General features: G+C 41.5%; 3 protein-coding genes across 3 annotated transcripts; all 3 read left to right on the top strand.

Moving 5' to 3' along the window:
- The first annotated feature begins 691 nt into the window (after positions 1-691).
- On the top strand, positions 692-7,597 carry LOC133537316 (zinc finger and SCAN domain-containing protein 12-like). Its single transcript, XM_061878347.1, has 2 exons — positions 692-942; positions 5,182-7,597. The coding sequence occupies exon 2, from the start codon at positions 5,232-5,234 to the stop codon at positions 6,201-6,203; it is 972 nt and encodes a 323-aa protein (XP_061734331.1). The 5' UTR covers positions 692-942; positions 5,182-5,231; the 3' UTR covers positions 6,204-7,597.
- Positions 7,598-8,604: 1,007 nt separating this feature from the next.
- Positions 8,605-20,060, top strand: LOC133537317 (sarcoplasmic reticulum histidine-rich calcium-binding protein-like). The gene is made up of 3 exons (XM_061878348.1): positions 8,605-9,018; positions 10,019-10,285; positions 18,864-20,060. The coding sequence occupies exons 1-3, from the start codon at positions 8,916-8,918 to the stop codon at positions 19,403-19,405; spliced, it is 912 nt and encodes a 303-aa protein (XP_061734332.1). The 5' UTR covers positions 8,605-8,915; the 3' UTR covers positions 19,406-20,060.
- A 2,491-nt stretch (positions 20,061-22,551) lies between these two features.
- Positions 22,552-23,992, top strand: LOC133537318 (uncharacterized). Its single transcript, XM_061878349.1, has 2 exons — positions 22,552-23,700; positions 23,812-23,992. The coding sequence occupies exons 1-2, from the start codon at positions 23,092-23,094 to the stop codon at positions 23,914-23,916; spliced, it is 714 nt and encodes a 237-aa protein (XP_061734333.1). The 5' UTR covers positions 22,552-23,091; the 3' UTR covers positions 23,917-23,992.
- Positions 23,993-24,441: the final 449 nt, after the last annotated feature.

The raw sequence follows: 24,441 nt of genomic DNA on the forward strand, positions 1-24,441 counted from the left end.
TTTTTTTCATCCTGTAAAGCATCTTTGAGTACACTGAAAAGCGCTATACCAAATAAAATGTATTATTATTATTATTATTATACCATGTGACTTATTCCAGACTTAAATTACAAGACGTTTGTTTCTTTCTAGTAACAAATATTTAATTATGTTAAGCGTGACTGTAATATACAACAAAAAACAGTTAAAGTATTAAATAAGTCAATATAATTCTCATAGAGAACATATAAAATACACTCCTCAAAAAAAAAACGCTCGCATTTGCTACAAAGGCCTGCTAGCGGGCTAACGCTAGCACGTTAGCTTCGAACAACATATGAGGTAAATAAGATAAATAATATGAAAATATATCATGTATATTACCTCATAAGCCGCGTGTACAAGAGAGGAGTGGAATATATTCTTCCTATTGTTACACCAGCAACTCTTTTTTGTCTTCTGTGGCCGGGCGAAGGAAGTGTGCACCACTCACTAGTGTCCCAGTGAAACACGTGTTTGAAGGAAGTGTGTACCACTCACTATTGTCCCAGTGAAACACGTGTTTGAAGGAAGTGTGCACCACTCACTATTGTCCCAGTAAAACACGTGTTTGAAGGAAGTGTGCACCACTCACTATTGTCCAAGTGAAACGCGTGTTTGGCCAACATTTGTTCCGCGGTTGAGAACACTTCGATGACGTCACACAGGAGGAAGAACAAAACAAGATGGCGTCTGGCGGAGAATACGTTGTTTTGGTTATTATGGTTTCTAGGTCTTAATTACAACGTACATGTGCACATGTGTGTCGTTTAACAGAGTAAACGTCGTTATTAATTGTTTGTATGCGGATACATTAGTCTGAGTGCACTTTGACGTGCTAGCCTAGCCTGCTGGTTAGCTTAGCTTGTTAGCTGCTAACAAAGAGAGGCGGAAGTGATCGACACATCAAAGCAGAGATCCAATGTAAGTGTAAAGTGTTTTTATTGTGTGAACATGTCTACATTACAAATGATGTGAGTGTTGCTGAATCAGCGACTAACTGCTGCCATTGAAGAAATATTTGTGATGTTAGAAAAAAAAACGATAGCAGAGTACAAGGAGGAATTTTGTCCAACAAAAGAGGAGAAGGAGCAACAACATCAACTACTGGACGCTGTTTTCAAGAAACATCAAGTTGTGTTACACATCCATCCTTCCATCTTCTTCTGCTTATCTGAGGTCGGGTCGCGGGGGCAGCAGCCTAAGCAGGGAACCCCAGACTTTCCTCTCCCCAGCCACTTCGTCCAGCTCTTCCCGGGGGATCCCAAGGCGTTCCCAGGCCAGCCAGGAGACATAGTCTATTCCCCGTTGCCTCCTACCGGTCGGACGTGCCCTAAACACATCCCTAGGGAGGCGTTCGGGTGGCATCCTGACCAGATGCCTGAACCACCTCATCTGGCTGTTCTCCATGTGGAGGAGCAGTGGCTTTACTTTGAGTTCCTCCCGGATGACAGAGCTTCTCAGCCTATCTCTAAGGGAGAGCCCCGCCACACGGCAGAGGAAACTAATTTAGAATAGAATAGAATAGACTTAATTGTCATTATATTTGCATATAACGAGATTAAAGACTCCAACTAAAGGTGCGGTAGTGGGAACAAATATGGGTTTAAATAAATAACACAAGAGCTAATAAGGGAAAACGAACACTTGAAATAAACAGACCGCTTCGGCTGCTTGTACCCGTGATCTTATCCTTTCGGTCATGACCCAAAGCTCATGACCATAGGTGAGGATGGGAACGTAGATTGACCGGTAAACTGAGAGCTTTGCCTTCCGGCTCAGCTCCTTCTTAACCACAACGGATCCATACAACGTCCGCATTACTGCAGACGCCGCACCGATCCGCCTGTCGATCTCACGATCCACTCTTCCCTCGCTTGTGAACAAGACTCCTAGGTACTTGAACTCCTCCACTTGGGGCAGGGTCTCCTCCCCAACCCGGAGATGGCACCCCACCCTTTTCTGTACGAGAACCTTGGACTCGGACTTGGAGGTTCTGATTCTCATCCCAGTCGCTTCACACTCTGTTGCAAACCGATCCAGTTAGAGCTAAAGTTCCTGGCCAGATGAAGAGACCTAATCCTGCAGCCACCAAACCGGATCCCCTCAACGCCTTGACTGCGCCTAGAAATTCTGTCCATAAAAGTTATGAACAAAATAGGCGCTTTGGTGGAGTCCAACCCTCACTGGAAAAGTGTCTGACTTACTGCCGGCAATGCGGACCAAGTTCTGACACTGATCGTACAGGGAGCGGACCGCCACAATCAGACAGTCCGATACCCCATACTCCCTGAGCACTCCCCACAGGACTTGCCGAGGGACACGGTTGAATGCCTTCTCCAAGTCCACAAAACACATGTAGACTGGCTGGGAAAACTCCCATGCACCCTCAAGAACCCTGCCCAGAGTATAGACCTGGTCCACAGTTCCACGACCAGGATGAAAACCACACTGTTCCTCCTGAATTCGAGGTTCAACTATGCGGCATAAACTCCTCTCCAGTACTTCTGAATGGACCTTCCCGGGAAGGCTGAGGATGCTTCTACATATTGACACAAATATATAAAAAACAGTAACCTTATGACGGATGCTTTTGCAATTGTTTTACTTGATCTTTCCCAACACCTGGTGGCCACAATAATTCATGAAGTCAAGCTCATGGCTCACAATGTTGAATGATGCGGGCACGTTTGTTACTGGATACTTTCTATCAGACTTTTGTTTTGGAGACTTTGTGTACGTATTAAGCAACTATAATTTTTTGATATGCTTAAAAGTGCTGTTTTAGCTTAGCTGTTGTGTAGCTGCTCGCTCCTCGTAGCCTACAGCAGGTGTGTCCAAAGTGCAGCCCATAACTATGTTTTTAATTGACAACGGGGAGTTTTGAAAATGTGGTATTTGCGTGTCGGTCCAATCAGCAGCCGTTACGCCCTGTTTCCTCATTGGACCTAAGTCTTTGGCTTGGTAGGCGGGTACGAGGCTACCAAGCCAGGTGGTACGAGCACGAGCACGGAGGAGCCTTTGTAGTGGTGTCGCAGCTCAGTGGTCGTGCCGTCAGGTAACACCAGGAAGGTTCCTTCTGTGCGATATTGACTGGTGCTTTTTTTCTCCCTGGACTCTGACTTCATATCTGGTGTTGTCCTTCAGACCTCGGCCAAGAAGCCACGTAAACAGTGTGAAGAATGTGGGCGATAAGAGTGTGTGTGCGTGGGCATGAACTTGCACCCACTTTCAACTGGAACTCAGGACATATGATTAGTTGCACGGCCTATTCTAATCTATATTAAACAGCGTCCGGGGCTTGCGTCCACTGCGGGGGTGCGTCATCGCTCTCTCGGTGTGGGTCGTTGCGCTCTTCATCTGCTGGCCGTTGTTTCCTCCTCCGTGCTGCTCTCCCGCTCGTTCCTCCCTCGCCCTTTTTGTACTCTAGCAGCAGATAGACAGATTGTAAGCAGGTGTGTAATATACGCACCTGGCTCAGATTGCCGCTGCAGTGTCGCTTCGCGTGTGTCATGCCTCTCCTCGCCGCCGCATGCCCCGCCTCCTGACCTCCAGGTGGGCCCGCGCTGCTGCTTTCCGCCCATTGTCGGCCCGTCGGCTGTGTCTCTCCACACATACAATGTCTGCTTTCACTGGGATGCCGACTGATGGGATGTTCATATCTTCCCGTTTAGATGAGGAATTAATCATCGCAAACGGTTAAAAAGGGTGGGTGCAAAAGAGCATATTACTTAATCTTTCTAGCCATCTCCAGGTCTAAGTTGGATGTCAGTGTTGACCAAGTTCTCGGTTTATGTCCACAACCTTCTACTACATAAGTGAGAAGCATGATTTATATTCTAGAATTAGCTTTCACCATCTTAGAGGTGAGGAAGCAGCTCAGTATGTCAATATAGCAGCATAAGCTAGTTACTTCTGTGATCAATGCGCCGCTAAAAGTAGGTCCTTAGCGTTAGTGCTTATAATAACAATATCACTAATATTTGGTTAATATTCAGGTCACAAAATGTAAATGGTGTATTGTTGGCAATTTTTTTGGAGGACTTTGTGGGTCTAATAGGGGAGCTCCCATTGACTCCAATGTTAGCTGATTTTTGCTCACGTTTATTTAATAATTAAATTTATAAAAGTTTAAAACATATGTCTCACATAAGGATTGTGAATGATAGGCATCATTTTAAAAAAGTGCAGTTTCCTTTGAATTTGTCAGATAAGTAAACAGTCCTTCAAATTAAAGATGTAAAACAATTGAGGTTGTTTATAGATATTATCCACTATGAAGTTACAGTCAAACTAAGCACACAAGGGAAAGTACATTCATATACACATGAAGTACACACACGTGTAAGAATCATGTTAACCACCAAAATATTGTCTTGTTCTCCTAAAGCCAATATCGAGTATCCTTTGGTGGGCTGACCGTATCGTCACACCCTTAGTTGAAAGCACACCATCCCCATGACATGACACTTCCACGAGATGTAGAACAGTAGTCCCACATTTTAAACATACACACACATCTGAAGAATATTAAAAAATAAAATTGGTGGGCCAAACAAAATGACTCGACGAACCAATGTTTGGTATGGGCGATATGACCTCAAATCTATATCCTAATAACAATATATGTCACGATATATAATTTGGTGTATAATTGATACTAGAAGAATTTTAAAGCGGGTTACAAAAGCTCCTAATTTGGCAGCTGACATATGCAGTAACATATTGTATCATTTATAATTGTATTATTTTGTTGAAAAAAATATTTTTAATGTACTTGTTTATTTACTGTTAATATCTGGTTACTTTATTTGAGAAAATAATACTGGAAATGATGTAATATTTTACTGCATATTTCAACAACTAAATTAGGAGACTCTGTAGCCTGTTTTAAAATGGTTCTATTAGTAATTCAATATGAAATAATATATCGTAAAATCAATTTTAAACCAAATCGTTTATCCATAGTAAAAAGTCCTGTTGTTCTAGTTGGTTTTTCTTTTCCTGTGAAAAATGTTGTAAAGAGTAACGTGTTTGTGCATCACTGAGATTTCAAGACAGTTCATACAATAACTTGTTTTTCCTAAGTGCATGTCAAAGTACTTAATGCATTATGTGACTGAGCAGATATGGATGTTTCTCAAACTTGTGTTTGTCTTGCAGACGTCTGTGAAGAACATCTTCACCCTGAGCAACAGAAGTGGAGCTTCAGGATGCAGACGGAGGAGCCACAGCACAACCTCATTAAGAAGGAAGAGGAATACCCACTGATCCCCCATTTTAAAAATGAAGAGGAACACCCACTAATCCCCCATTTTAAAGAGGAAGAGGAGGACCCACTGACACCCCATTTTAAAAAGGAAGCAGTGGATCCACAGACCCCTCACATTAAGGCGGAAGAGGAATACCTACTGATCCCCCATTTTAAAAATGAAGAGGAACACCAATGGCTACCCTTTTTTAAAGAGGAGATGGAGGAACCACTGACACCACATTTTAAAAAGGAAGCGGTGGATCCACCGAGCCCTCACATTAAGGCGGAAGAGGAGGACCCACTGACCCCTCACATTAAAGAGGAAGAGGAGGAACACAGCATCAGTCAGCAGGGAGAGTGTCTTGAAGGACTGGAGGAGGTTGATGTCACCAAGATGCCAGTGACTGGTGTCCCTGTGAAGAGTGAAGATGATGAGGTGAAAGGTGAAAGTGAGGAGAGGGGAGGGGGGGAGCCTCCAAGCAGCAGCTCAACACAACACATGACAACAGAAGCTGATGGAGACCACTGTGGAGGATCACAAGCAGACAAGCTCTTAGCTCCACTATCAGATAGTGAGGACACAACGTCACACTCTCCTGACACTGATGATGAAGACTCTAAAGATGATAAGACATGTCACACTGACAACACTCACTTCACATCTTCTCACTCTCACAAAACTTTTAAATACCCAAGTCTTCTGAAAGAACACATGAGAACACACACTGGAGAAAGACATTTTTTGTGTTCGATCTGCGGTAAAGATTTTACTCAAAGATACATTTTGAAAATACACATGAGAATACACACTGGAGAAAAACCTTTTTCCTGCTCAGAATGTGGTAAAAGTTTTGGAAAAAAATCAAAGTTTAAAAGTACACATGAGAACACACACAGGAGAAAAACCGTTTTCCTGCTCAGAATGTGGTAAAAGTTTTGTAAGAAATGAACGTTTAAATGCACACATGAGATCACACACTGGAGAAAAACCTTTTTCATGTTCAATCTGCGGTAAAGATTTTACTCGAAGGGACCATTTCAAAAAACACATGAGAATACACACTGGAGAACAACCTTTTTCATGTTCAATCTGCGGTAAATATTTTGCTCGAAAGAACTACTTGAAAATACACATGAGTACACACACTGGTGAAAAACCTTATACTTGTTCAGTATGTTGTAGAAGTTTTATACAAAGTATGCATTTGAAAAGACACATGAGAGTACGCACTGGAGAAAAACCTTTTTCATGTTCAGTCTGCAGTAAAGATTTTACTCAAATGCACCATTTCAAAGCACACATGACAAGACACACTGCAGACAAACCTTAAACATGTTCAGTGTGTTGTAAAAGTTGTATACAAAGTCCGTATTTTGAAAAGACTCATGAGAAGACACCCAGGAGAGAAAGTGTTGAGTTGCAGTGTGTGTGGTGAAAGATTGTCTTCTAAGTACCAGTGTAAGAAACACAAGTGTGCTGGTGAGAACAGCAGCAGCAAATGAAACTGCAGGATTTGAAATAAACTGTCAAATCTTAACTTCGACTTTGTAACAACATCAGCACGTAGATTCTAACATTTATAGATTAGATATTTCAGATTATTGCTTTTTTCAGTCAAGTACATGTTTTAATATACAACATTGTGTACTTTTATTTAAAAATGAACACAACACTTTGACTGTAAAGATGAGAATAAACAGGACAAAACATGTTACGAATACTTTTTATGTGTATAGAGATATTCAGAAATCATGTTTGATTTTTAATGATGTTGTAGAGTAACTCCTTTAAATGATGTACATATTTGTTTTACATGTGTTCATACCTTTGCTTTTGAATACACATAAATCCCTCTTAATTCAAATTTAGTGGTTCACACTTGAAACACCTTCTGGACCACTTCTGGAAACATATTATTATTTACTTTATACATTTTCAGCAGTTGTCTTTTATACAAGATCATTTACTTTTAAAATCTGTGACTTTATGAATCATTTGTTGGGTCTCAATAATCAATTTTTTTTAATTAATCTGTATTACTCTCTTTTGTAATATGAATATTGTTTTATATGTATGTCCCCTTTATGCAATATGTAGGTTAGAGAAAATGGCAACATTATATGTGGAAGGTTATGAAGGATAGTTTTGTTTTTAATAATCTACATTTCTTATTTTTTTTAAAAACTACACATGACAATTTAAAAAAAAAAAGTCGTTTATGATTTTGTTCCCCCTTTTTTAGAATCCCTCAAACATTATCAATTTCAGAAAACATGGGGACGTTTGGATTGTTAGGGAAAAGTCAATAAAAGTCAATCCATCCATTGTTTCTACCACTTGTCCCTTTCATTTTTTATGTATAGCATTTAATCACAAACTTGTCCGCCAAAGGGTGTTGTGTTTTGGAGAAACTCCTTCTGTCAGAGTGCTGTTCAACACAGTAAAGAGGAACCCAAAGATGCGCAGGACACTGAGTAAAACACTTCTTTTTCTGCGGAAATCTACTCACTAAAACAATCCAAACAGGAGGTAACAAAAAGCGACGGTGCGAAACAGAGAAGACAAAATGTGTATTGTGGACAAAATAACAAAAGATACATATATACAAAAATGAACTAAACTTGGTTTGGAGTTACAAGACGTGCACAATACAAAACAACACCAAGATGGATGGCACTGGGAATGGCCAAGGTAGCAAAATACTCGAAATATGGAATCAACTGGCGTGGAGTGGATTCACCGAGTGCCATCCAGCTGTCAATGTGCTGCTTAAGTAGCACCAGGGTCAATCGGAGGCAGCTGTGCACGTCCCACAACTCCGCCCACAAAGGCAACACAGGGACTTTAGGAGGAAGGAGAAATGTAAGAACAAGATCAACTGCACCAAAAGAGGAAAACTGACAATACAAACCACAAGGTGGCAGCAGGTGGTGACAACTTCCCTCAAATTAAGAGATAAATCATCACAAATGAAGTTAAATCATTCAAAAGTTTACCTTTGTAATTCACTTCTATCCAAATAAATCCAGGATGGTTCTCCAGAATGTTCCATTCGAGAATGCTGTCAAACTGTTATGTCTACTAGGAAAATTAAATTCCAATACATTGTTAAATATTTGAATATTTTTACGAAAATAGGTTGTATGTCTTTGTTTAGAAATTTTGAAATCGACAGGTTTACTTTTATTTTCACAATAAGTAAATAGTATATAGTAAAATAGTTTTACCGTTGTGGGAAACTGGTTGTACTTATTTCTCTCGCGAGATTTGGAAAAGAGCTGGTTACTTGTTTCTCTCGCGAGATCTGACAACACTGCGCGCGAACCAAACACGGCGAGGACAAAGCAAGATGGCGTCTGACGGTGAAGACGTTATTGCAGTCGTCACAGTTCAATGTTCTTAATCTGTGCCTCCATGTACACATATATGTCCTTTATTGCACTCTAGTAAATAGAGTAAACATCGTTAATAACTGTTTGCATCCGGTTATATTAGTCTGAGCGCACTTTGATGCTTCTCGAGCTAGCTTAGCTTGCTAGTTAGCTTAGCTTGTTAGCTGCTAACAAAGAGAGGCGGAAGTGATCAAAACACATCACTAAGTAGAGATCAAGTGTGAGTGTAAAGTGTTGTGATTGTGTGAAAATGTGCCAAAGAACGACAGCAGAGTACGAGGAGGAACTTTGTCCAACAAAAGAGGAGAAGGAGCGACAACATGAAAAACATCAAGTTGTGTTGCACAGAACAGGTTTGTTTACTTCTTACTCTCACATCTTTACTAACTTTATATTTCATTATTAACACTATTCTTAAATAGATTGTCTACAGGAAGATGAATTGTTATGTGAGGATGATGCACTAATTGTTTTATGTTGTTGATAAGAAGGAGACAGTGTCAGACACACAATATTTATGAGAGGTTGATGTTTGTAACAATGTGTATCAACATGTTTACACAAAACTCACACAGTCACCGGGGGAATATTCCAGAGAGCAGGTTAAGTGCAAAGTCCTGAGTATGTAAAGCTCGAGAGTTTTACCTCCAAAAATAAGAGAGGTAAGACAAAGTCAGAGTCAGTTACCATGGTTACTGATGCCGTAAACCTAGCCTGCTAGCTGGCAGGTTTGACAAGTTATATATGTGTGTAAAAGCATACTGACCTGTTATTTCCTTCATGTCGGTGCACCCTCCCTGAGATCGGTAGGTTGTGAGTTCAAACCCCAACCCAGTCATACCAAATACTATAAAAATGGGACTCATTACTTCTCTGCCTTGCACTCAGCATCAAGGGTTGTAATCGGCGTTTAATCACCATAAAAGTTATTCCCGGGCGTGGCCACCGCTGCTGCTCACTGCTCCCCTCACCTCCCAGGGTGTGATCAAGGGTGATGGGCCAAATGCAGGGAATAATCTCCCCACACCTAGTGTGTGTCTGACAATCATTGGTACTTTAACTTTTTAACGTGGCTGTGATTGTCAAAAAAACAAAGCCTGATCTAAAGATGACATCTTGATCTCATACCATCTCAAACCAATTGGCCGTTCATTATTAAATGAAATGTCTTATAGTCGCTTAAATTTGTCTTTAACCAAGCAACACTGTTTTTTCCAGTTACTCAACTAATCGGAAACATTTCCATTAGAACACTTGATTAATACAATTTTCATTAGCCACAGCCCTATATTTCATGTACAATTTAATACTTAGCATGTAGGAGTTAAAATGTGTTTTGTTTGTGTCCTGTAGACATCCATCAGCTGATTGGACACCAAGAAGAATGTCTCCCTCATCTGCAGGGGGACAGTTTCACTTTAGAGTATCCACAGCCCTCACATTTTAAAGGGGACAAAGATGAGCCACAGCCCTCTTATTTCAAAGAGGAAGAGGAGGGAGAGTGTCCTGTAAGGCAGGAGGAGGCTGATGTCAGCAAGTTTCCACTGACTGTTGTCTCTGTGAAGACTGAAGAGCATGAAGACAAACCACCTGAGTCCTCACAGCTTCATCACAGTCCAAGTAAGCACAACATCCACATATCATCTAATACAATGTTTGTGACACATGTTCATCCGGGGGACACATTTATCACTAAAGATGAAGATATGTTTGCTTTTTAACACCACCATTTAAATATGATTGCTCATCAATCATCAACAGTGTAATTGCTGGGGTGTAACCATGTGACCTAGAGGCCGTCCTCCTTACCTCACGTGGTCAAATGAAGGCAAACATTCAATATGGCTACTGTTTATTTACCTTAGCAGCACATATGTCAGCATATTTCAAAGGTTTAGTGGTTAAGATAAGAGATGTACACCAAGTACCATTTTTTTAATTAATACTGGTTTCTAATTAATGTCGTCCATGAGGACCGTGAAAATTTTGGATTAAAGACACAACTATTTGTATTTTTAATTCCAGCTGACTGAGGTAACTATGACACGTTGTCACATTGAGTTCAGCTGCCGCTGCTACACATTACAATCAGCTTTGAATAATGACAAATAAGGAAGCAACCAAAGTTTGATGTGTGTGTTATTGACAAGAAGATGACATAACTGCATTTCACCTTGCACTGCACACATAGTTGACTTCTTTAAGACTTCAAATAAACAGCTGCTGATAAAAGACTTCCCTGCTCTGAGATGTTACAGAACATCATGTTGGAGGTGTTCAACCTCTTGTGCTAGTAGGAATGCTATTTAAAATGACTTTTTCCACTTTTTTATTTCCACAAATGACATGTAGTACCAAAAAAAGTACCGACAAATACTGGTATCGATTAGGGTATCATATCGATACATTTCTAACGATTTATATCCCTACTTAAAATACAAGCCAGATATCTTAAAAAAATAATTTCAACGTTTGTTTGGATTTAGTTACTTCTCTGCTGTCCAGCAATGTCTCAATCAATCTAGTTTATTAGTACTAATTAGCAAAGTTGTCTTGTCTTTCTAAAGTCTTTCTTCCAATAGCCTCCTAGCGGTAAAGTTGTCCGATTGCAAACTGAGGCAGTATTTGTGACTGATAAAACTTTCGGCGAATCAAAATTTAAGAAATTGTACTGGAAAGTTAATTATGTTTGAAGATGGCTGATAAAAACACAATCAGAATCAGAAACACTTTAATAATCTCAGAGGAGAATTTAAGATTTTCAGCACAATCCCATTCAAGAGCAGACAAACATTACAGGGAGACAGAACAGGTCTGCCAACTTCCGCCGCCCCTTAAAAAAAAGGTGAGAAACTGGTAAAAAGGAGGAGAGGTGAGAAAAAAAAATCAGTCTAAGCCTGGGACCCTGGAGAGGGGATCCAGACTGAGGCCAAAGAGAAAACAAAAATCTAATATCCAGCGCCGGGGACCGGGCTCGGCGTGTAGTTGTTGACAACCTGCTGCTCCACTTTGACATGTTAGGCTTACAAGAGACATTCCTCCCAAAACTAGACCTGGGGCTGTTGAATTATATTAATGATGGGAATTGTATGAGGGAGGATAGCGGGAGGTGTTGCTGTGCTCTGGCACAAAAAGCACGATGCAGTTATTAGTGTTATTAGGCTCGAAGTGTATTGCTGTTCAGTATAAGTCCGACAATAGGGAGTTTATTGTTCTCAATGTGTACACTCCGTATGAATGTAAAGACAATGAGGATGAATCCATGTTTAAACTTGCTTTTATTAATTATTTTATACAGGATAATCACTGTACGTGTATTTATGTGGTCGGTGACTGGAATGCTGATATTTCTGATGGCAGCTCTGATAATGCAAGACACCTAATACAGTTTTGTGATGATAATGCACTCACCTTATCTAGTCAAGGGTTGTTGCCAGCTGATAGCTACTCTTATATTAGTGAAGCCTGGCACACAACATCATGGCTTCGGGTGGGGGGACGGGTCCTGACTGTTGTTTGTGCTTAGCCACCAAACAGCAGCTCAGAGTACCCACTCTTTTTGGATTCCCTTGAGGGAATACTGGAGAGTGCTCCCTCGCTGATTCCCTTGTTCTGCTGGGGGACTTCAACGCTCATGTTGGCAACGACAGTGAAACCTGGAGAGGCGTGCTTGGGAAAAATGGCCGCCCGGATCTGAACCCAAGTGGTGCTTTGTTATCGGATTGTCACGGATTGTCCATGACAAACACCATGTTCAAACATAAGGGTGTCCATATGTGCACTTGGCACCAGGACATCCTCGGCCGCAGTTCCATGATCGACTTTGTAGTTGTGTCATCGGATTTGCGGCCTCATGTTTTGGACACTCTGGTGAAGAGAGGGGCAGAGCTTTCTACCAATCACCACCTTGTGGTGAGCTTGTGAGGGTCTGCTGGGAACGCCTAGAAGAGTTTCCTGTCAGAGAGAGTTTCAATTCCCACCTCTGGAAGAACTTTGAACATGTCACGAGGGAGGCAGTGGATATTGAGTCCGAGTGGACCATATTCCGTGCCTCTATTGTCGAGGCGGCTGATTGGAGCTGTGGCCGCAAGGTGGTTGGTTCCTGTCGTGGCGGTAATCCTAGAACCCGCTGGTGTACACCAGCAGTGAGGGATTCCATCAAGCTGAATAAAGAGTCCTATCGGGTCCTTTTGGTTCATGGGACTCCAGAAGCAGTGGACAGGTACCGACTGGCCAAGCGAAGTGCGGCTTCAGCGGTCGCGGAGGCAAAAACTCGGACATGGGAGGAGTTTGGGGAAGCCATGGAAAACGAGTTCCGGGCGGCTTCGAAGCAATTCTGGTCCACCATCCGCCGCTTCAGGGTGGGAAGCAGTACACTATCAACACCGTGTATGGTGAGGATGGTTTGCTGCTGACCTCTACTGCGGCTGTTGTTAATCAGTGGAGGGAATACTTAGAAGACCTCTTCAATCCCACCAACACATCTTCGTATGAGGAAGCAGTTCCTGGAAAATCTGTGGTGGGCTCTCCTATTTCTTGGGCCGAGGTCGCCGAGGTAGTTAAAAGCTCCTCGGTGGCCGCGCTCAGGAAACATTTGGTGATTTAACCCCCAACCCTTGATGCTGAGTGCCAAGCAAGGAGGCAATGGGTCCCATTTTTATAGTCTTTGGTATGACTCGGCCAGGGTTTCAACTCATGACTTTCCAGTCTCAGGGCAGACACTCTAACCAAAAGGCCACTGAGCAGGTCGATGGTTAATGCATCCTCAATAGAAAATAAACCTTGAGCAATTGAGTCATTGGTAGCCGCTCTATTCTGCTTTCAAAGTGCTCTAAATAACATCTTAAAGGCCTACTGAAATGAAATGTTCTTATTTAAACGGGGATAGCAGGTCCATTCTATGTTTCATACTTGATCATTTCGCGATATTGCCATATTTTTGCTGAAAGGATTTAGTAGAGAACATCCACGATAAAGTTTGCAACTTTTGGTGCTGACAAAAAAGCCTTGCCTTTACCGGAAGTCGCAGACGATGATGTCACAAGTGTGAGGGCTCCTCGCGTCCTCACATTGTTTTTAATGGGAGCCTCCAGCAGCAAGAGCAGTTCGGACCGAGAAAACGACTATTTCCCCGTTAATTTGAGCGAGGATGTAAGATTCGTGAATGATGATATTGATAGCGAAGGACTAGAAAAAAAAAAAAAAAAATAATTTAAAATAAAAGGCGATTGCATTGGGATGGATTCAGATGTTTTTAGACACATTTACTAGGATAATTCTGGGAAATCCCTTATCTTTCTATTGTGTTGCTAGTGTTTTAGTGAGTTAAATAGTACCTGATAGTCGGAGGGGTGTGTCCACGGGTGTCTTGACGTCAGTCTCTGAGGGAAGTTGACGGCAGCTGCATGGACGGCGCAAGCTCAGCTGATCTACAGTAAGAGGAGAGTTTTTACCACAATTTTCTCAGCGAAACCTGCCGGTTGACAAGTGGTCGGGAACCATGTTCGCTTGACCGTTCTGATCCATAGTAAAGCCGTGTGTTTGTGTGGCTAAAGGCTAAAGCTTCCCACCTCCATCTTTCTACTGTGACTTCTCCATTATTAATTGAACAAATTGCAAAAGATTCAGCAACACAGATGTCCAGAATACTGTTTAATTGCGTGATGAAAAGAGACGACTTTCAGCCCGCAAATGGTGCTGCGCTAATATGTCCCCTCCAACCCGGGACGTCACGCGCCATCATTCCGCGACGTTTTCAACAAGAAACTCCGCGGGAAATTTAAAATTGCAATTTAGTAAACTAAAGCAGCCGTATTGGCATGTGTTGCAATGTTAATATTTCATCATTGATATATAAACTATCAGACTGTGTGGTCGCTAGTAGTGGCTTTCAGTAGGCCTTTAAATCCTCTTTTAACATTTTAAAGGGGAACATTATCAGCAGACCTATGTAAGCGTCAATATATACCTGGATGTTTCAGAAAAAAGACCATATGTTTTTTTAACCGATTTCCGAACTCTAAAAGGGTGGATTTGGCGATGTAAACGCTGTCGGAGCAATGACCTTTCACCCGTGACGTCACAATGGGAAGCAATCAGCCATTTTCTCAAACACATTACACACACCAAGTCAAATCAGCTCTGTTATTTTCCGTTTTTTCGACTGTTTTCCGTACCTTGGAGACATTATGCCTCGTCGGTGTGTTGTCGGACGGTGTAACAACACCAGCTGACTTACGTGGAGTGTGCTAATCAGACATATTACTGGAAGCTAATCGATGCTAACATGCTCTTTAGGCTAGCTGTATGTACATATTGCATCATTATGCCTTATTTGTAGCTTTATTTGCATCCAGCCTTTCCCTCCACCCACATTTAAGGCCAAACAAACACATACCAATGGACGGATTCAAGTTGCACCAGTGGTCAAAAGATGCGAAAGTCCCTCGTTTGTTCTGCACACCTTACCGACGATAGCGATGCTACGACAGAGATGGCACAGAGATGTGTGGATATACTGCGACACTCAAAGCAGATGCATTTACAAGGATAAAGTCAACGAAATCACAAAGTTGAGTTTTGTTGATGTTATTGACTTATGTGCTAATCAGAAATATTTGCTCACGGTATGACTGGAAGTTAATCGATGCTAACATGCTATTTAGGCTAGCTGTATGTACATATTGCATCATTATGCCTCATTTGTAGCTATATTTGCATCCAGCCTTTCGCTCCACCCACATTTAATGCCAAACAAGTACATACCAATTGACGGATTCAAGTTGCACCAGTGGTCAAAAGATGCAATCGTTGGTTAGAAGGCGATCGCCGAATTCGTCCTCGTTGCCGATGTCTGTCGTGATATGGCCCAATAGCTTCAGTTTCTTCTTCTATTTCTTTTTCGCTATCTGCCTCCACACTCCAACCATCCGTTTCAATACATGCGTAATCTGTTGAATCGCTTAAACCGCTGAAATCTTAGTCTGAATCCGAGCTAATGTCGCTTTCTGTTCTATCCGCCATGTTTGTTTGTATTGGCTTCACGCAGTGACGTCACAGGAAAATGGACAGGCGGATATAACGACGGTTAAAATCATGCACTTTAAAGCTGTTTTTTGGGATATTGCGTGATAGGTAAAATTTTGAAAAAACTTCCAAAAATAAAATAAGCCACTGGGAACTGATTTTTATTGGTTTTAACCCTTCTGAAATTGTGATAATGTTCCCCTTTAAATACACACTGTAAGTATATATGTAATGTAGTCACACACTTAATAACATGTCATATTTACATATCTTTCTCATTTTAAGCATACAATGTCTGCTCTCAGTGGGATGCCGACTGATGGTATGTTCATATCTTCCCGTTTAGATGAAGAATTAATCCTCACAAATGGTTAAAAAAGGGTGGGTGCAAAATAGCGTATTTTCGAATCTTTCTTGCCATCTCCAGGTCTAAGTTGGATGTCAGAGTTGACCAAGTTCTCGGTTTATGTCCACAACCTTCTACTACATAAGTGAGAAGCATGATTTATATAATCTAGAATTATCTTTCACCCTCTTAGAGGCGAGAAAGCAGCTCAATAGGCAACCTATTGACACGGAAAGGATTGACAAAATGTCTGGTGTGTTAAAGGAGGTGCTTTTTGTTGCACCCATTAACGTATTTATATATTTTTTTGTATTTGGAATTAGAGGGGGGGGGTTGCCCACATCTGAGGTCCTCTCCAAGGTTTCTCATAGTCAGCATTGTCGCTGGCGTCCCACTGAATGTGAATTCTCCCTGCCCACTGGGTGTGAGTTTTCCTTGCCCTTTTGTGGGTTCTTCCGAGGATGTTGTAGTCGTAATGATTTGTGCAGTCCTTTGAGACATTTGTGATTTGGGGCTATATAAATAAACATTGATTGATTGATTGAATATAGCAGCATAAGCTAGTTACTTCTGTGATCTATGCGCCGCTAAAAGTAGGTCCTCAAAGGCCTACTGAAATTAGATTTTGTTATTTAAACGGGGATTGTAGGTCCATTCTATGTGTCATACTTGATCATTTCGCAATATTGCCATATTTTCGCTGAAAGGATTCAGTAGAGAACATCGACGATAAAGTTCGCAACTTTTGGTGCTGATAAAAAAGCCTTGACTTTACCGGAAGTCGCAGACGATGACTTCACAAGGGTAAGGGCTCCTCACGTCCTCACATTGTTTATAATGGGAGCATCCAGCGGCAAGAGCTATTCGGACCGAGAAAGCGACAATTTCCCCATTAATTTGAGCGAGGATGAAAGATTTGTGGATGATGATATTGATAACGAAAGACTAGAATTTTTTTTTTTTATAAAATAAAATAAAAAGCGACGGCTCCGGGCAGCGGCATTGTGAGCGTTTCAGATGTAATTACACACATTTACTAGGATAATTCTGGAAGATCCCTTATCTGCTTATTTTTTAATAGTGTTTTAGTGAGATTGTAAAGACATACCTCGAGGTCGGATGGCTGCGGTGAACACCCAGTGTCTTAAAGAGAAGCAGAGGAGCCAAGCTCACAGCTGCCTTTTAAACAGCTACTGCAGGAGGACGAATAATCCAATGATGTCTCCGGTAAGATATATATCACAATTTTCCCATCCAAAAACATGCTAGTTGACGTAGAGAAACATGTTCGCTTGACCGCTCTGTGTTAAAAACAAAGGTGCAATACACCGCTTTCCACCAACAGCACTGTTGTTTATAGTCTCCATTATTAATTGAAAAAATTGCAAAAGATTCAGCAACACAGATGTCCAAATTACTGTGTAAGTATGCGATGAAAAGAGACGACTTTTAGCTGTGTGTTATGCTAAGCTAATATTTCCTGACAGTCCGTGACGTCACGCGCACACGTCATCATTCCGCGACGTTTTCAACAAGACACTCCGCGGTAAATTTAAAATTGCAATTTAGTCAACTAAAGCGGGCGTATTGGCATGTGTTGCAATGTTAATATTTCATCATTGATATATAAACTATCAGACTGTGTGGTCGGTAGTAGTGGCTTTCAGTAGGCCTTTAACGTTAGCGCTTATAATAAAAATATCACTAATACTTGGTTAATATTCAGGTCACAAAATGTAAAATGAGTATAGTTGGCAGTTTTTGGATGTTTTTTGGAGGACTTTGTGGGTCTAATAGAGGAGCTCCCATTGACTCCAATATTAGCTGATTTCTGCTCATGTTTATTTAATAATTAGAATTCATAAATATTTAAAAAATATGTCTCACATAAGGATTGTGAATGACAGGCGACATTTTAAAAAAGTGCAGTTTCCTTTGAGTTTGTCAGATAAGTAAACAGTCCTTCAAATTAAAGATGAAAAACAAGTTAGGTTGTTTATAGATATTATCCACTATGAAGTTACAGTAAAACTAAGCACACAAGGGAAAGTACATTCATATACACATGAAGTACACACGTGTAAGAATCATGTTCATCGTCACACCCTTAGTTAAAAGCACACCATCCCCATGATATGACACTTCCAAGTGATGTAGAACAGGAGTACAACATTTTAAACATACACACACATCTGAAGAATATAAAAAATAAATATATTTGATGGGCCAAACAAAATGACTCGGGGAGCCAATGTTTGGTATGGGCGATATGACCTCAAATATATATCCTAATTACAATATATGTCACAATATATAATTTGTTATATGATTGATAATAGAATAATTTCAAAGCGGGTTAAAAAATGCTCCTAATTTGGCAGCTGACATATGCAGTAACATATTGTGTCATTTCTAATTGTATTATTTTATCGAACAATTTTTATTAATGTACTTGTTTATTTACTGTTAATATCTGGTTACTTTATTCGAGGAAAAAAAATACTGGAAATTATGTATTATTTTACTGCATATTTCAGCAACTAAATTAGGAGCCTGTGTAACCTGTTTTAAGATAGTTCTATTAGTAATTCTACATGAAATAATTTAATCGCAAAATCTAATTTAAACCATATCGTCTATCAACAGTAAAAAGTCCTGTTGTCCTGGTTTGTTTTTCTTTTCCTGTGAATAATGTTGTAAAGAGCAGCGTGTTTGTGCGTCACTGAGATTTCAAGACAGTTCTTACAATAACTTGTTTTTCCAAGTGCATGTAAAAGTACTGAATGCATTGTGTGACTGAGCAGAGATGCTGTGTTTGTCTTGCAGATGTCTGTGAAGAACATCTTCACCCTGAGCAACAGAAGTGGAGCTTCAGGATGCGAACGGAGGAGCCACAGCCCTTCCACATTAAGAAGGAAGAGGAATACCCACATACCCCCCTTTATAAAGAGGAAGAGGAGGACCCACTGACACCCCATTTTAAAAAGGAAGCGGTGGATCCACTGAGCCCTCACATTAAAGAGGAAGAGGAGGAACACAGCATCAGTCAGCAGGGAGAGCATCTTGAAGGACTGGAGGAGGTTGATGTCATCAAGATGCCAGTGACTGGTGTCCCTGTGAAGAGTGAAGGTGATGAGGTGAAAGGTGAAAGTGAGGAGAGGGGAGGGGGGGAGCCTCCAAGCAGCAGCTCAACACAACACATGACAACAGAAGCTGATGGAGACCACTGTGGAGGATCACAAGCAGACAAGCTCTTAGCTCCACTATCAGATAGTGAGGACACAACGTCACACTCTCCTGACACTGATGATGAAGACTCTAAAGATGATAAGACATGTCACACTGACAACACTCACTTCACATCTTAAATCTCCTAGTAATTTGAAAGTACACATGAGAACACACACTGGAGAAAAACCTTTTTCATGTTCAATCTGCGGTAAAGATTTTACTCAGAGGTACGATTTGAAAAGACACATGAGAACACACACTGGAGAAAAACCTTTTTCATGTTCAATCTGCGGTAACGATTTTATTCATAGGCAACATTTGAATACACACAAGACAATACACACTGGAGAAAAACCTTTTACTTGCTCAGAATGCTGTAAAAGATTTGCGCGAAAAGCAGAGTTAAAAAGACACATGAGAATACACACTGGAGAAAAACCATTCATGTGCCCAATTTGTGGCAAAGGATTCTCCCAGAAGGGACAGTTGGTAAACCACACAAAAACACACACTGGAGAAAAACCTTTTTCATGTTCATCTGTAGTAAAGGATTTACTCAAAGGCACCTTTTCAAAGCACACATTAGAAGACACACAGGAGAAAAACCTTTTTCATGTTCAATGTGTGGTAAAGCTTTTACTCGAAGTGACCATTTCAAAGCACACATGAGAATACACACTGGAGAAAAAACGTTTTTATGTTCAATCTGCGGTAAAGATTTTACTCGAAGGGACCATTTCAAAGCACATATGAGAATACACAATGAATAAAAAACCTTTTTCTTGTTAAGAATGTGGTGAAGCTTTTGTACAATGAAGCACTTTGAAAGTACACATGAGAACACACACTGGAGAAAAACCTTTTTCCTGCTCAGAATGTGTTAAAGCGTTTGTATGAAAAAGCACATTGAAAGTAGCCATGAGAACACACACTGGAGACATACCTTATACATGTTCAGTATATTGTAAACGTTTTATACAAAGTCTGCTTTTGAAAAGACTCATGAGAATACACACTGGTAAGTAAGTGTTGAGTTGCAGCGTGTGTGGTGAAAGATTCTCTTCTAGGCTTCACGGTGAAAGAGGAGTGAGTGCGTCTGCCTCACAATACAAAGGTCCTGAGTAGTCCTGTGTTCAATCCCGGGCTCGGGGTCTTTTTGTGTGGAGTTTGCATGTCCTCCCCGTGAATGCGTGTGTTCCCTCTGGGTACTCCAGCTTCCTCCCACTTCCTGTCAAAGTTTGTTGTTGACGAACCCCATGATGCGGAGACGGAGTCAGGCATTGAATAAGGAAACATGGTTTTAATATAAAATACTAGAACAAAACCAAACAAAGGGTACAAACAAAAAGCACGCACGTGGGCAGATAAACTAAGAGAGCAAGCATGGGAGCTACAAAACAAAAAGGAACTTTAGAATGGAAAACAGAAGTCGTACTTGTACTTAGAAAACAAACTGGAAGCAGGGAACAAAAGGCAGTAAGCTAAAAACCGCAATCAAACATAGCTTACAGCAACGCTGCAGGGACAAGACAAGATACGACACGTAGCAAAGACAAGTGCGACATGTGGCAACGGCAATAATCCAGCACTGACTGGAGGAAAAAAGCAGGTAAAATAGGAGCGGGCTGATTGTAGCCAGGTGTAGCCAGGTGCCAATCAGCCGCAGCTGAGGGAAAAACAGCACACAGGGAGACAAACAGGAAGCTGGACTAAAATAAGAGTGCTGACAGGAACTAAGGACAGGATATTCTAAACACATAGAGGAGAAACTAAAACACAAACTGTCAGTGGCAAGCGTGACATTTCCCAAGACATGCACCTGGGGATAGGCTCCTCCCACCTCCAAAGACATACACCTGGGGATAGGCTCCTCCCACCTCCAAAGACATGCACCTGGGGATAGGCCCCTCCCACCTCCAAAGACATGCACCTGGGGATAAGCCCCTCCCACCTCCAAAGACATGCACCTGGGGATAGGCCCCTCCCACCTCCAAAGACATGCACCTGGGGATAGGCTCCTCCCACCTCCAAAGACATGCACCTGGGGATAGGTTGATTGGCAACACTAAATGGTCCCTAGTGTGTGAATGTGAGTGTGAATGTTGTCTGTCTATCTGTGTTGGCCCTGTGATGAGGTGGCAACTTGTCCAGGGTGTACACTGCCTTCTGCCCAATTGTAGCTGAGATAGGCGCCAGCTCCCCCCGCGACCCCAAAGGGGGATAAGCGGTAGGAAATGGATGGATGGATTGTCTTCTAAGTACCAGTGTAAGAAACACAAATGTGCTGGTGAGAACAGCAGCAGCAAATGAAACTGCAGGATTTGAAATAAACTGTCCAGGCTTTCATTTTGACTTTCTAACAACATCAGCACATAGATCCTAACATTTATAAATTAGATATTTTGCATTTTTAAGTCAAGTACATGTTTTAATATACAACATCCATACATCCATCCTTCCTTTTTCTACCGCTTATTCCCTTTTGGGGTCGTGGGGGGCGCTGGCGCCTATCTCAGCTACAATCGGGCGGAAGGCAGGGTACACCCTGGACAAGTTGTCACCTCATCGCAGGGCCAACACAGATAGACAGACAACATTCACACTCACATTCACACACTAGGGACCATTTAGTGTTGCCAATCAACCTATTAATATACAACATTGTGTACTTTATTAAAAAATAAACAACACTTTGACAGTAAAGGTGAGAATAAACAGGACAAAATACTTTTATATGTGTATAGAGATATTCAGAAATCATTTTTAATTATTATTGATGTTATAGATTAACATTATATGGTGTATATATTTGTTTTACATTTGTTAATACATTTGCTTTTGAGTACTCATAAATCCCGCTTAGTTCATATTTACTGGTTCACATCTGAAACATCTTCTGGACCACTTCTGGAAGCATATTATTATTTACTTTATACATCATTTCAGCAGTTGTCTTAATCCTTGTGTGGTGTTCGGCTCTGTGGGACCCGTTTTCAATGTTCATTAAAAGAAAAATAATACAATTAATTAATTTTGTTAAACTGAGACTCACTGGCTTTGGCTCATTTTCTGTGAAGAACATATATCAGAATACATATTTAATGAACACACACCATACACCCCCCTACACATTTCTGTTACATATAGGATGTTCGGGGTCCCCTGGACCCGGGGCTAATAGAAGTGTGGAAATTGATGTTCTGTTCACACACACACACACACACACACACACACACACACACACACACACACACACACACACACACACACACACACACACACACACACACACACAGCAGGCCTAGACAGGAGGAGGACAGAGTGTATGTACACAGAACATCAGAGGGTCAAACGCAAGGTTGCAACACTACCTGCCAACGCTGTTCGCTCTCCCCTTGCTGTACAACCCTGGTCCAAATGTCACCATTGATGAACAGCTGATGCAATTTAGGGCCCCCTTTTGGCAGTATCCATCCATTTTCTACCGCTTATTCCCTTTTTTGGGTCGCGGGGGGCGCTGGCGCCTATCTCAGCTACAATCGGGCGGAAGGCGGGGTACGCCCTGGACAAGTCGCCACCTCATCGCAGGGCCAACACAGATAGACAGACAACATTCACACTCACATTCACACACTAGGGCAGTAAATACCATCCAAACCTGCAAAGTATGGTATAAAGATCTGGGCTGCCAGTGATGTCACTTCCTCATATGCTTGGAACTTGCAAGTCTACACAGGGAACCTGATGGAGGAGCCCCTGAGAAAAAACAAGGAATGAGAGTAGTCCTCGACATGTCTCAGTGACTCCGTGGACACAACAACACATGCGACACTTTTTTACTTTGCACAAACTGGGACAGGAGCTCCTGAAGAGGAAGCTGACCATGGTGGGAACAATAAGGAAAAACAGGTCAGAGCTCCCACCTCAACTGCTGACTTCAAAGAACAGGCGTGTCAAGTCTTCCAAGTTTGTATACACGGCTGACACATCCCGGGTATCCTTTGTGCCGAAGAAAGGCCAGAATGTGGTGCTCATGTGTACACTGCACGGGGAAGGAAGAATCTGTGACCAGGAACATCACAAACCAGAGATCATCATGGATTATAACGCCACAAAAGGAGGGGTAGACAACATGGACAAGCTGGTGACGGCCTACAGCTGCAAACGGAGGACTTTACGCTGGCCACTGGTGATAATATTTGACATGTTGGACATCTCAGCGTACAACTCCTTTGTCATTTGGATGGCACTGAACCCAGAGTGGAAACGAGTGAAGCTCCAGAAAAGACGGCCCTTCCTTGAGGATCTGGGAATGGCATTGGTGAGACCACAAATGGAGAGAAGAGATTATGTCCCCAGAACCCCAGCCTCTGCAGCCATGGTGAGGAGGATTCAGGAGGAGAATGCTGGTGGCCTGTCTGCAGAGCCTGAAGTAAGTGTGTGATGCTGTTGATACATGTCTGCCACTCATGTCTTCTTAAAGAGAGACAGAAGTCTTAGTACAATTCCTGATCTTTTCATTATTCTGGGTTGTGAACACCAGCAACAAGAAGAAGTGTGCGGCCCCAAGATGGAGAGGAAAACAACACGTATATCTGCAACACACACACACAGTAAAGCTCTGCCCCTCAAGTGTTGTATAGGCTAGTGGCTACAGGCCATGTGTTCAATGTGTTGTCTTCACTGCTATGTTTACTCTGTGTTCATGTTGTTCAGCTTGTGTTGTGCACCACAATGGCTTACATTTCAAGTTCAACAAAATAAAAGTCAGTAGTTTCTAAAAAGCTTGCTTCACTTGCAAATTTGTTTCCACTCATATCTTGATTTTAATTGATTTTCTTTATTATGTTTAAAATAATACGTTATAAATGTGCCATAACAAAGGTAAAGGGCAAAAATTAACCATATATATTGTTTATACTCCTTGTAATTGGAATAAGGTCAACATCTTTTCAGTATTTTAACATAAATTGTTTGCTTGTGAGGCATTAAAAGTCACAAAATGCAATGGGTCCATCAGACCCAAAAACACTGGCTGAGTAACAACAATATGGACACCACACAAGGGTTAATACTTATACACTAAACATGTAAAGGAGGAATTGGAAGTCTGGGACACTAAATAAGGCACACTTGGAAGTAATGAAGTTCATTGTGTGTGCAGTTGCAGCAG

The sequence above is a fragment of the Nerophis ophidion genome, linkage group LG18 (assembly GCF_033978795.1).
Source record: "Nerophis ophidion isolate RoL-2023_Sa linkage group LG18, RoL_Noph_v1.0, whole genome shotgun sequence".
Classification (NCBI taxonomy): Eukaryota; Metazoa; Chordata; class Actinopteri; order Syngnathiformes; family Syngnathidae; genus Nerophis; species Nerophis ophidion.

Coding starts and splice junctions, on each gene's coding strand:
- LOC133537316 (XM_061878347.1), top strand. CDS start 5,232: ATGCAGACGGAGGAGCCACAGCACAACCTCATTAAGAAGGAAGAGGAA.
- LOC133537317 (XM_061878348.1), top strand. CDS start 8,916: ATGTGCCAAAGAACGACAGCAGAGTACGAGGAGGAACTTTGTCCAACA. Junction 9,019..10,018: donor AGTTGTGTTGCACAGAACAG/GTTTGTTTACTT, acceptor TGTGTCCTGTAG/ACATCCATCAGCTGATTGGA. Junction 10,286..18,863: donor ACAGCTTCATCACAGTCCAA/GTAAGCACAACA, acceptor TTTGTCTTGCAG/ATGTCTGTGAAGAACATCTT.
- LOC133537318 (XM_061878349.1), top strand. CDS start 23,092: ATGCGACACTTTTTTACTTTGCACAAACTGGGACAGGAGCTCCTGAAG. Junction 23,701..23,811: donor GCCTGTCTGCAGAGCCTGAA/GTAAGTGTGTGA, acceptor TGTGAACACCAG/CAACAAGAAGAAGTGTGCGG.